This window comes from Monodon monoceros, unplaced genomic scaffold (assembly GCF_005190385.1).
Source record: "Monodon monoceros isolate NGI ecotype Baffin Bay Population unplaced genomic scaffold, NGI_Narwhal_1 Super_Scaffold_21, whole genome shotgun sequence".
NCBI lineage: Eukaryota > Metazoa > Chordata > Mammalia > Artiodactyla > Monodontidae > Monodon > Monodon monoceros.
In genome coordinates, this window is record NW_021703778.1 from 148,202,577 (window position 1) to 148,216,085 (window position 13,509).

At 49.1% G+C, this 13,509-nt stretch overlaps 1 protein-coding gene across 4 annotated transcripts in view; it reads left to right on the plus strand.

Moving 5' to 3' along the window:
• The window catches only part of ESRRB (estrogen related receptor beta), a 171,456-nt gene that overhangs the window by 117,414 nt on the left and 40,533 nt on the right, over positions 1-13,509 (plus strand). For 2 of the 4 annotated variants that reach the window (XM_029239080.1, XM_029239079.1), the window contains one exon: positions 2,405-2,814. The exons of the other annotated variants lie outside the window; for them this stretch is intronic. In XM_029239080.1, the coding sequence (XP_029094913.1) occupies positions 2,405-2,814 (410 nt within the window). The remainder of the gene's footprint in view (positions 1-2,404; positions 2,815-13,509) is intronic. 4 annotated transcript variants of the gene reach the window in all.

Here is a 13,509-nt window from a genome sequence, read left to right on the forward strand (position 1 = left end):
GCCTTGTCCTGCAGTGTTTGTCACAGTGGGCCTGGGATGTTCCTGGGCACTGCAGAGCCTAAAGCAGCAGTAGGAGGGGATTACAAATGTAAGAGCACCTGGTCCGCTCTCCCTGCAGGCCCAGCACAAGGCACTGTGGGGAGTTAACCCACAGGTGCATTTGTGTTTCTCAGGCCAATGGCATTTCCTGAGAACACACCAGGGAGCCTCTGGTGGATGGAGGGGTGGCAGGTAGCCTTGTGGAGGCTGGGGACATGACAGGGCACCAGCCAGAGATGTAAAAAAAAAAAAAAAAAAAACCACCAGAGAAGACTGTCAGTGTGGTACCCTCTGCCAATGTAAGGGATGGGCTAGTAGGAGAGGTGTCTCAGAAGACTCAGGAATATTCAGTTTGGAACAGAACAGACCTGGGAGCCTCTGTCTTCAAACAGTACATTCCAGTAGATAATAAACTTCTTGGCAGTAGGGCCCTTACAGGCATCTTTTATCTTTTTATCAGAAGCAGCTCCCAGCTTCTGATTAGAACTGTCTGCGGGGCAATGTGTTCCCTGCCTCCGGACATGTTCAAGTGTAGATGGATGGGACAGTGCCCCGGGAGGGGTATTGACTATGAAATCACTGGCGGGACCAGGGACAGTGGAGGCCCCTCCCCATCATAAGATTGCTTTTGGTGGTGCAAGTGTGTGGCCAAGGTTTTCTTGGGAGGGTGGGCTTTGTGGGTGTGATAAGACAGGCCTTTCCCCACATGGTGAATAATCCTTTCCCCAGTGATCTGCTCAGAAAACAGGGGCTACCTCTGAGCATCGTTGGACTGTGGCTGCTTCCCCAGTGGGCCCTCCAGCACTGGGACACTCCCTCCCTCCCCACTGGGGCCATCTTTCGACGAATGGGGCTGTACTGCCACCCTCTCCAGCCCTTTTCGTTCTCCAGGACACTTCCCTCTCTCTCTTTTTTTTTTAAACAATCAATTTTATTTATTTATTTATTTTTGGTTGTGTTGGGTCTTCGTTACTGCACGCGGGCTTTCTCTTGTTGTGGCAAGTGGGGGCTACTCTTTGTTGCGGTGCGCGGGCTTCTCATTGCGGTGGCTTCTCTTGTTGCAGAGCACGGGCTCTAGCCGCGCGGGCTTCAGTAGTTGTGGCACACAGGCTCAGTAGTGGCGCATGGGCTTAGTTGCTCCGCGGCATGTGGGATCTTCCCGGACCAGGGATCGAACCTGTGCAGGACCCTTCCCTCTTAACTTTCACCTGCTCCTTAGGCATCCACCTTGGCCTCCTCTTTACCTCCACCCAGCCAGGCCAGGACATGGACAGATGAACCCTGACCCAGCCTCCCGACTCCAGGGCCTGGCTGACCCAGAGCTCTTGAGCATATGGACTTTCAAGGCTGGGCTTTCCTGAATGCATTTCCCAGCCCTTCACTCTCCTTGCTCACGTGGGAGAGAAGCCCCTCCCCTCATCCTGGGAGCTGGGATGTGTGAGGGTCGCACTTTGCCTTCTTACCCTCTCAGCATGGTTCTGGGAGGAGGGGTTTTCGTTTTGGGAAACGTCTTATGACCCTTCCTCGTGATCCTGCCTCACTGTTAATGCTCCCTTGACTCTACAGTGAGGCAGGGGCCTTAGAGGTTGAAGTTTAAGGTTAAGAAACAGCTGGGGGATGCGCGGAGTTGGGGTTGGAAGGCCTCCTCATGCTGCATGATTGAGGCACAGTCTCTTGAGGGGGAGGCCAGCCTGATCGGAGCTACGGAAGAGGAATGAAAGAGGGGGCCTGGGGGCCACCCACCAGATGTGCCTTGGGCCACAGGCAAAACCCGGAGGGCAGCCGATTGGGCGCACGCCTTGGCCACAAGCCCTGCCTCTTGCCCTGGCCAGGTGACTTGGCGTCTCTGGTCCCAATCTCAGCGATGGTGGCATTTGTGGGAAGCTCCAAGCTCGGGCTTACCTGCTGCCCCCGGGGCTCAGGTGAAGTGGGTCATCAGGTCATTGTACTGAGGGTGTCTGGTCCAGGAGCTGGCACCCCTGGACTTTCAAATGTATTATTGTTGTGCCGGAAGTTTGGCCAAATATTTTGGCTGAATTATTACCACTTTTGTCACCCTCAGACCAGCAATTTGCAAAGGACTGGGGGGCCTCATCTGAAGTCTCTACTGATCGATCAAAATGTAGTTTTTGTTTGGAGGGCTCAGAAGGTTCTGGTGGGTAATGCCAGAAACTTGCTCTGGGCTGTGCCGTTTTTCAGCCCAATTGACCTTCTCGGCCAGCATTTTATCTCACCAATGCCTTAATGTAGGGCCCCTCCCAGCCACCCCGCCCACCCGGTGCCCGGAGCCCAAAGCTAATTCCTGGGGACAGCGTCACACCCACCGCACCCTCTCCGAGCTGACTCCTGCGCTCTGTGTCCCCAGGCTGCTGAACAGAATGTCCGCAGACGACCGGCACCTGGTCTCCAGCTGCGGCTCCTTCATCAAGACCGAGCCATCCAGCCCGTCCTCGGGCATCGATGCCCTCAGCCACCACAGCCCCAGCGGCTCGTCCGACGCCAGCGGCGGCTTCGGCCTGGCCCTGGGCGCCCACGCCAACGGTCTGGACTCGCCGCCCATGTTCGCGGGCGCCGGGCTGGGAGGCACCCCCTGCCGCAAGGGCTACGAGGACTGTGCCGGCGGCATCATGGAGGACTCGGCCATCAAGTGCGAGTACATGCTCAACGCCATCCCCAAGCGCCTGTGCCTCGTGTGCGGGGACATCGCCTCCGGCTACCACTACGGTGTGGCCTCCTGCGAGGCCTGCAAGGCTTTCTTCAAGAGGACCATCCAAGGTGCGTGGCAGCAGGGTGGGCCCAGGCGGGGTGCGGGCCCGGCAGGGAACCGGGTGATTCTCGCGAGCTGCCAGCTTGGGTCTGGGAGCCACTGGAGCCCAAGTTCTGGAGGCTCCCTTCTCTGTATCCCAGGTTTTCTCATTTTGGGATTCTGGACAAGGGTTCTAAGTCCCAGGCTTTTGTTGAAATGGCATGCACCCCCACAGGGAGCCCCAGAAGACCCAAAGAAAATCCACACAAATGCCTTAGCACGGGTGTCTCTCTCGCTAGGATGGGGAACGCTGTCAAATGAGTATCCCTAGAAAGCTGAATTTTTTGGAGAAAAAGCCCTATTTGCCCTGCAACTCCAGACCTCTTGAACTGTAATGGATCTCTCCTTTCGGTTTTATCTTTTTTAATTGCACAAATGGAATGTGACTATTTTCTTCATCGTGAAACGGTCAGGGCCACAGAGCAAGGGAAATCTCCCCCTGACTGCTCATCCTGTCCCATCCCCGTGGGGCCGCTCTTTGAGGGCATGTGCATATCAGCTGAGTCATGTTCCAAAGGCCATGAGGTGGCTGTCTCTCTCGGTGGGTACTCACTCTGAGGAAGTCAGTCCTGCGCAAATTGGGGATAACAATGGGTCCGCCCTCACAGGGCTGTTATGAAGGCCATGACACAGGGCCCAGCGCAGAGGAATGGCTGGACATGCCAGCCAAGATTCTTTCTACAGTAGGTCACGCGTGGGGCGCTTGCTTCATGCGTTCCCTCCCGTCCAGCCTGACGCTAGGATAGACCAAAAGCCCTGCTTGTGGAGGTCACTGAGATGAGCAGATGCCGACCCCTGGGGACAGAAACTGCAAACCAGACTGGAGGAAACCCAGGGGTGCCAATCCTGTCCCCGTCTTGCCCGGCGGTCCGAGGGGGTCCTCCCTTCCGCCACTCCCCTATTTCACTTTTGGAAGAGGCAGGCTGAGCTTCCCTGGGGTGATTCTTGGCCTGTTCATTCAGCGAATATTTGTTTCAATTTCTTGTGACGAGTTATTTATTAAACTAATTGAGGGCGCTAGGATTGGCTATGTTTCCAGTTCTATGTGTTAGTTGAGATGGTGTGGTGTCCTGGCCAACCGCCAGGCGGGCTCCTGGGTCACACAGCTCCATCCCTTACCTTATACCTCAATGCCTTTGGGGCCTGCCTCAGTTTCTCTCTCTGCTTCAGTTTGCTCTTGGGTAAGGTGCGATGATGTCATGCCTACCTCACGTAGAGCTGCTAAAACAGGCTTAAGTGCATTAATGACTATAAAGCACTCATACTTTTGCCTGGCACTTAGTAAGCGCTAAATAAATGTTTGCAATTATTATTTTCACTTTCGCAATATCACTTAGGACATATTATTAAGACAACAGATCAAATTTGTTTTATCTTCCAGAGCAGGCCTTTGTAATTAACATACATTTAAATGAAACAGTACAATCACTATTTTGACTTAACAGGATTTAAACTATTTTAGCTACTTTAGTTATAGATAAATTTATTCATTAGGTGAACCCTTTAAAAAAATATAAACATGGTAAAAATTCAAACAGTACGAAGGAATAAGACAGTAAAGAGTAAGTTTTCCTAAAACCCTAGGCCCCAGTTCCCTAGACCTTTCCCCAAAGGAGTCATGATACCAACTTCTCTCAGCAAATATTGATTGAGCACTTTTGTATCAGGCACCGTGCTAGCCTTCAGCACAGTGAACGGATGCACCCTGGTCCCTGCCAGCTTCACACTCCCCAGTCTGGGAGGAGGCCCTGGAATCTCTAGATGTCAAAAGCACTGCATTAATTCTCAGTATCCTGCCTCAACCAGGGTTGAGAACCTCCAGTCCAATATCCAATCAGTGTCATTGGATATTTGACAAATAACGTGAGATGTTTAAACCAATTTAAGCTACTGAAATAACAGTGTTTTTCTTTCCAAATTGGGAAGTAATCTTGGTAAGATTGCCACCATTTTAGACTCTCGGAGGGCGGTTTTTGAAAAATTGCTTTTTAAGAGACAGTTACATTTTCTTCTGTCCATATTCTTAAATGTGCTGGAGAGTTCTGGATTGAATTTTCTGAAAGCAGAGCCTGGTGTAGACTCAGGAACCTTACTATACCCTCAACAGCGGCCTGGGTGCTGACAACATCCTCTGCAAGTCAAGAGCCCACAGGAAGGGACTTCCCTTGCAGCGCAGTGGTTAAGAATCCGCCTGCCATTGCAGGGGGCACGGGTTCGAGTCCTGGTCTGGGAAGATCCCACATGCCTTGGAACAACTAAGCCCGTGCGCCACAGCTACTGAGCCTGCACTCTAGAGCCCGCGAGCCACAACTGCTGAGCCCACGTGCCACAACTACTGAAGCCCGCGTGCCTAGAGCCCGTGCTCCGCAACAAGAGAAGCCACCGCAATGAGACGCCCGCACACCGCAACCAAGAGTAGCCCCCACTTGCCGCAGCTAGAGAAAGCCCGCGCACAGCAACAAAGATCCAACACAGCCAAAAAAATTTTTTTTAAATAAATAAATAAATAGCCCAGAGGAAGGATTTGTAAATAGTCTTAGTTATTTGCTACCCCGTAAAGGATAAAGATCTCTTCCTAGAAGTCCAAAGACAAACAGCAGGCTTTATTGCGATCAGAACTGAAGTACTCTCGTTTCTTTGTCACAAGAAGAGTTACTCATTTCCAACCAGAAAGGTTTCTGTCTGAAACAGGGACCAGTGAACTCTAAGGCTGACGGATTGCTCTGGTTACTTTATCAATTCTTTGGTTTTCTTCTAACAAAGATTTTGATTTTGTTGTTTCTGAGCATAATAGTTGTAGGAAATTTGGAAAAATGGGGAAAATATAAAGAGGAAACAAATGATCTACAATTGGACAACCCCAGAGTCAGTTTAGTACCAAGAGAGCATTAATTTAGTCCCTGCCCTGAGTAAGGTGCTTCAGGGAGAGAAAGAGACAGGGTACCTGCCCTCAAGAAGCTGGAATCTAAGGCTTAGAGCACATGAGGCTGCAGGCAGAGCCTTAGCCCAGCCAGGGCAGTCTCCTAAGCACCTCCCCAATTAAGGAGGGTATGTAGGCCATCTTTAAAAAGGCCTTTAGTCACAGAATGATCCATTCGCAAAGTAAACGCCTGGACAGCTCTGAAAATCATGCTAGCTCACAACCCCCCTTCCCTTCTTAGATCCCTTCCATCTGCCCAATTCGGTGGTTACGTCAACATGGGAAGAAATTTATGGAAACAAAGAAGTCACGATAGACTTAGGGAGAAAGGCCTCAGACCGCCATTCCTTGCCTACATATATTGATCGAGCACTCAGTGTGCGCTTGTCTGTGCCGGGGGGGGGGGGGGGCGAGCGCTGTGTGGATGGGGGGAGGGGATGGGAGTGGTGGGCAAAGTACAGTTTGCCGGAGGCTTCCTGCTTTTGTAACTCAAGTTGTATTAGAACAGGGCCACACCTATTTGTTTACATATTGTCTGTTTTGGTGCTTTGGTGGAGTAGTTGTCAGAGACCTTCTGGCCACACGCAGAAAGCATTGACACTTTTCTGGCTTTTTACAGTAAAAACTTGTACCACCCACCCACCCACCCCCCGCCGCCCTGCACTTCAGCATTGAACAAGGTAGATGCAGCCCACCAGCCCTCAATGCCTAGTAATGCATGTTAAGTCTTCATTACACTTTGTCCAATTCTATGCTGTCAGTGCTGGGCCTTATGACACTCACCCAGAGTAGATGAGCTCGGAGATAGACAAAAAGGCACAGTCCTGAAGGGACAGAAAGGCTCCATGGCAAAGGAACCACCCTCAACCTGATTGAATTTACTAGCATATCTATAGAAAAAAAAGAGGATGGATCAGCCCTGGAGGCACAGAAAAAGAAAGCTGACTTTGGCAAAGTCCCCGCCCGAGGTAAAGGGAGTCAGCCTGGGACAGCCTATTGTGATTAAACATTCAACGGATTTGATTAACATCTTTCTGATTATAATCTGGGTACCCTGTTGGTCTTCTGCTTGGAGCCACCTTGCTGGTTAGACAGAATGCTGGCTGGGTAGATCAGTTTCTTATCATACTTGAGTGTGCAGGCATCCTGGGCTTATACATCTGGTCCCTGAATTTGGGCAATGGGAGTCAGCCCCTGGGAGATGGAGCCCTTTTCTGTGGCTGGCACAGTCAGGCTTTTGGATCATAGGGCTAAGTGCCAGCTTCTGGACTGTGACGCTGACCCACAGTAATGAAAACCTTTGTCATGAGTACCGCAGTGATGAGGGGGCCTTTCGGGGAGCCACCTGGGGGATCTTTGCTAAGCTATACCCCCAAACTCTGACCCTCTCTCAGCAACCACCCTGCCTCCTCTCCTGTTCCATGGAGAAAGTGGAGGCCCTCAGATGGGAACTCCCTCAGCTTGTTGCCACCAGCCCTACCCACTCTTGGCAGCATCTCTCATTCACTGATGGCACACATCTTCTTTGCTACCCACTCATGCGGGGAGAGGTGGCTCCCACCCCAGGCTCAGCTTTTCTCAGGCTTGGAATCCATCTCCTCACCACTTCCCAGAGACCTTCCTACCCATCATCTCCTCTCTTTCATCATCTCACTCCCTATGGGCTCCTTTCCATCAGCATTTAAATACTGTTAGTATCTCCAGTCTTAAAAGAAAGTCCCTTCTGGGACTTCCCTGGAGGTCCAGTGGTTAAGACTGTGCTTCCACTGCAGGGGGCATGGGTTTGATCCCTGTTTGGGGAGCTAAGATCCTGCAAGCTGCGTGGCCCAAAACAAAACAAAACCCACAACAATATGCCCTTTTGTTAAACTTGCATATTTTCAGTCATATTATGTAAGACCATGTATTATTTTTTGAAAAACTTTTTCTTAACATTTTGGAAGGCAAGGTTTATCAAATGTTTCACATGACTCTTGGATGAAAGTGTCTTTGCCACTTTCCGCATCATTTGGTGCCGTGTTCCAGAGCACACCACCTTCACTTCATCTTGGTTATGGGAGATTATGTGAGCGTGTATGTGCTGCTGTCCCTCAGATTTTTATTTTGAGCACTAAGTACATTTCCTAGACCATTAGGATAGTTCTTTTTTAGTTGTGTCAGTATTTTTTAATTGAAGTTTGATTAATTTACAGTGTTGTGTTAGTTTCAAGTGTACAGCAAAGTGATTCAGTTATACATATATATGTGTGTGTGCGTATATATATATATATATATTCTTTTTCAGATTCTTTTTCTTTATAGGTTATTACAAGATATTGAGTATAGTTCCCCGTGCTACATAGTAGATCTTTGTTGTTTACCTATTTTATATAGTTGGGTCAATTTATAGTCATGGTTTCCACAACATATCAGGTACCATACTGCTTCTTTTTTTTTTTTTTGCAGTACGCGGGCCTCTCACTGTTGTGGCCTCTCCCGTTGCGGAGCACAGGCTCCGGACGCGCAGGCTCAGCAGCCATGGCTCACGGGCCCAGCCGCTCCGCGGCATGTGGGATCCTCCCGGACCGGGGCACGAACCCGTGTCCCCTGCATCGGCAGGCGGACTCTCAACCACTGCACCACCAGGGAAGCCCCCATACTGCTTTTGACTCTCAGTGTTTGTTAATTATGGTTCATATCCCCAGCAATAACTAAATTTGGGCTAAATTTCTTTCTGCCTTTGTTACTGATTCAGTCCGGTGACGAGCCTTGATTGGGGTCTTCTCAGGGCACTGAGTCTCCCCAAAAGGCAGTTGTTCAAGATGAAGGGACCGACACAGCACCTCTGATAAGAGACTTCACAAAGATAAAGATATTAAGCAACTTCCTCTTCTTTCTTTCTTTTTTTTAAAATTAATTAATTCATTCATTCATTTTTGGCTGCGTTGGGTCTTCGTTGCTGCGCGCGGGCTTTCTCTAGTTGTGGCGAGCGGGGCTACTCTTCGTTGCAGTGCGCGGGCTTCTCATTGCGGTGGCTTCTCTTGTTGTGGAGCATGGGCTCTAGATGCGCAGGCTTCAGTAGTTGTGGCTCACAGGTTTAGTTGCTCCGCGGCATGTGGGATCTTCCCAGACCAGGGCTCGAACCCGTGTCCCCTGCATTGGCAGGCAGATTCTTAACTGTGCCACCAGGGAAGCCCACTTCCTCTTTTCTAAAGGACAGTGTTGGGGGAAAACTCCTGCCTTACATCTGAGCTTAGGAAGCACTTGTTCAGTTCTTTGGTGATACTTTACTGAGTCCCAACCATTGTGCTGGGAGCTGAAGACAGAACAATGGGCCCTACTCTGTGGTCTTGTATTCTCGGGGGTAAGGCAGACAGTATATACGATAACAAAGAGGCATAATGACAGACCCAGGTGAGTACTGTGAAAGAGAAAAACCAGTGATGAGAGCAAAGGTGGCTGAGAGAGGGGGTCTAATTTAGTCTGAGGATTAGGTAAGGCCGTGCTAAGAACTTTCAAGGTAAGGGGAAGTTCGGGCGTTCCAGGCAGGGGAAACAGCGGATCTGTTTCAGGACCAGAAGGAGGGCCATTGTGGCTGTTATGAGTGAGTAAAGGCCAAGTGGAAGGAGACGGGGCTGAGAGGCTGATAAAACTCAGGCCGTGGTGAGTGCAGCACTTGTATTTTCTTCTAGGTGGGATGGAAGCCGTTGACAACACATGCTGTGTGGCCATGAGGGGCTGTGCGGAGGGTAAAACTGCCCCGTCCCCTTCCCTGTGTTCCCAGGGCAAGTGGCCAACTTTGCAGGTCACCAGGAGGCCCCTTGAGTAGCTCCTTAAGATGAAGAGGAACAAGCAAGAAAGAGGCCCTGGCACCGAGCTCCCTCTGTTCACATGGGGCCCCGATGCAGGCTTGGAAGGAAACTCCCCAAGGAGAGGGGCAGGGGGATGATTGATGGGTTATCCTGCCTTGGACCACCTCCAGGCCTTTTGTCCTGGTGAATGAGGCCTGGGATCCCAGGGGACAGAGACTATGACAGGGATGCAGAGACAAGCCAGGAGTACGTGGGAGCCCGGAGTGGAGTGCTGTCCCAGCCCTGCCACTCGCCAGCCAGCTGACCTTGAGCAGGGCCTAGGATCCTCTGGCCTCAGTTTCCTCATCTGTACAAATGCATAAAAAGAGTCAATTAAACCCACAAAACATTGCTGTCTGCCAGGCACTGAGGCAATGAGAGGAAGAACAAATCACAGTTCCTCTTTTCAGAGGCACAGCCAGGGTGAAAGTCAGGTGAGACACAGCCAGACAGAGCAGGGAGGGCTTCCCGGAGGAAGGGACATTTAAGCTGGAGTGGAAAGTGAACATCCTTGGTAGAAAGAACAGCAGGAAGAGGCCCACAGGAGTTGAGTGTGCTCTGCTCAGCAAGAGGGGACCAGTGGTAGGTGAGGGGCTGGAACAGAAGCTGGGACCGGATGTCAAAGGTTTTCACAGGCCCTTGGTAGGAAAAGTATAGAGTAATATTTCTGCTTGAGCTGCTTCACCTGGCTTAGGATCCCAACTTTACAATTTCGTAGTTGTGTCAAGTTGGGTAAGTTACTTCGTTTCTCTGGTCCTTCATTTCCTTGTCAGTAAAAGGGGACTGATGGGGCTAATAAATAGTTCCTGCTCCCAGGATATTCTTGCAGAAATTAAATGAGACATGAATGTAGAGTGTTTAGCTTAGTGCCTGGACTATGATAACCATTAGATAAATAGGATTTGTTTTATTTGTTATTTATACTTGGCAACGAGAGGCCATTGAAGATTTTTGAGCAGGGAATTAATCACATCTCCTTTTAGCAAGATAATTCTGGCAGTGATAGGGAAGATGGGCTGGAAATGGGAGAGTCTAGGGGCCGGCAGACTAGGTGGCGATTTTAACAGTCCAGTTCAGAGATCTAGTTAACAGTCCACTTAGAAGCATCCAAACCCCAACAGTGGCAGAAGGGTTAAAAGGAGAGGTTAGGATTTTGAAAGTGATTTCAGTATAAAAAAATAGTAACTGGATTGTGAGACTGGCTCTTAGATTTCTAATTTAGGCTACTAGAGGATGGTCAGGCCATTGGCGGGGGAGAAACCTAGAAAGAATAATTTTGCTGGTGGAAGCGGGGTGGGCAGGGAGGAGAGGTTGGGATAATGGATGAAGTCTGAGGCATGTTGAGTTTGATCGGTTCTCAGGCCTTAACCTGGGCAGTTGGAAATGCAGGGCTAGACCCCAAGAGTAAAATCCGAGTGGGGTTTTGGGTCTAATGAGATCCTCTAGGGCAGGGGTTCTCAAAGTATGGTCCCCAGACCTCAGCACAGGCTCCACTAGGGGGCCGGTTAGAAATGCAGATTTCAGGACTGCAGAATCTGAGGCTCTAATTTAACAGGCCCTCTGGGAGAGCTTGTTCTAGGGAAAGCTGCTCTGAAGGAGAGGGTAAAGGGATAAGGCGCCAGGAAGAGGGACCCTGGTGAAAGGAAGGGGTCAGAGCCTTGAAAGGAGACTGAGAAATACCATATTTTGTCAGTTCTAAGATGCACATTTCCCCCATGTAACATCTCTGAATTGGGCCGATTACTGTCTGCTAGGTGACAGATGTATGTGGTTGTCACTGCCCTCACAAGCACATTAAAACTTGCAGAAGGGGGCCAGTGACCTGGAAGGAGACCCCTACGAGAACAAGGGACACTCAAGAAGCACAGCGTCCTCAGCTCCTTTGTTAGCAAAGAGGACCGAACTGTGGAAAAACACAAAAACAATGACTTTGATCAAAAAGGATTAAGAAGAGTCACACTCTGAGAAATTTTAGCAATATCTTCAATTTATTTTTCTTATGTTTTCCCTTTCATGTATCCACAAGAATGCTGTATGATCAAATCTGTATCTATCAATAAGTCTCAAAGAGCTCTTTTAATAAGAAAAAAAAAAGAAAATACTAGTGTCAAGGAAGCACAGCCATACTTTGATTGGCAGATGTTTTTCCTCTCTTGGTGGTATATAAAATAATGGTGCAATCTTACCATCAAAAGCATCTTAGATTCTATGCAATAAATATAGAAGCGATCAGAGACGTTACAAGAGTCCCTGGAGAGAAGAGAGATGAAATCTAACAGAGTGGGTTTTAAGAGGTGTGATGGATGTCTGCTGCTTCAGGAAGGACCAGGATGGGGAAGGCCCAAGGGAGGGGATTGCACTTGACAACTGGAAGGTCATTGTTGAATTCTAGGTTTCTCTGGGTGGGCACTCCTGCTTTCGATTTATTTGCCTTGATCAATGGGTGCTTCAGGGGGGCAGACACTGTACTTGAGATACAGAAATGAAAGACCTAACAATCTCTATCCCCAGTAAGCGCGCAGTTCAGAAGGGAGGACAGCATGCAAAATCCTGATTATGAAACATTAAGCTAGTTGCTTTCAGTGTGTGTATGTGTGTGGCAGGTGGGGTGATGGATGAGGCCTATGGGGGCAAACAGGAAGGGGCATGTAAGCCTACCTGGGACAGAAGGGAAGAGGGCGTCACTGAAAAGGCCACATGCGCGCTGAGGCTCCAAGGATGTGGAAGAGTTTGCCGGGAGGGGTTTCAGCTAGAGGGAGGTATGAGAGGGCCCAGAGGCTCCATGTGGTTTTCTGGAGCCTACAAACCAGGGGCCTAGGTGGAGGGAGGTTACAGTGGACTGGTCAGAGGTGGCCAGATCATAAAGGGCCCGATGTGCTTTTCCCTGGAGGTTAGATTTCATCTTTACACAATGAACAAATTAATTTTAAATTAATTTTTAACTTTTACCAAAATAATGTATGCACATAGTTTACAAAGACCCAAAGTATAACTCTTATAATGAAAAATAAGGGTCCCTGACCCTATCCATTCTCTCCCTTTCCCTCCGTGATCTAGAGTTAGCCATTTAAGAAAATCTTTCTTCTAGCCCTTTGTCTTCTTAATTACTACTATGATTTTACAGCTATACTTACTGACAGCAATTTTACATTATTTCTTGACTTCCTGTTATGGAAGATGAAGAGTTAGTTCCCATTATACAAACCATCCCAACACACATACATTTCCCGTCTTCCCATTGTCTGAATATGGTTATATCACAATTTTTGGTTAAATCTCTTTGTCTATTGCCAATTCCTCCTGGATGTCCCCTTGACTTTTCTCCTGGCAGGTCCTCTTCCTCTTTTGGGTCCTTCCCTTTGGGGTGGGGCGTGGGGGAGAAGCTCATGCTAGAAAGGCACAGGAGAGGTAAAATTGTTGACATCTTGGATGTGTGGAAATGTCTTTACTCAATCCTTCAACCCATACATTTAGACGCTAGTTGAAAATAATTTCTCCCCAGAATTTGGACACCATTGCTGCTTTGTCTTCTAGCTTCTAGTGCTGCTGTCAAGAAGTTTGATTCATTCACTTAGAAAATGTATACTGAGGCCTCACTCTTTCCCAGACATGGTTCTAGGTGTTGGAAAACAGCAATGAACAAAGCAGATAATAAACAAGCTAAATAAACAAAAGTCAGGTGATGAGTGCTAAGAAGAAAAAAGAGTGGCGAGTATGTGCACTAGTTTTGTGTATTTGTGTGCGTACAGAGAGGGTTTTTTCCCTTATGGTTAGAGATATGGTGGCCAATCTTATTCTTGATCCTTTGTATTTGACTTTTTTTTTTTTTTTTTGCGGTACGTGGGCCTCTCACCGCTGCGGCCTCTCCCGCTGCGGAGCACAGGCTCCGGATGTGCAAGCCCAACGGCCATGGC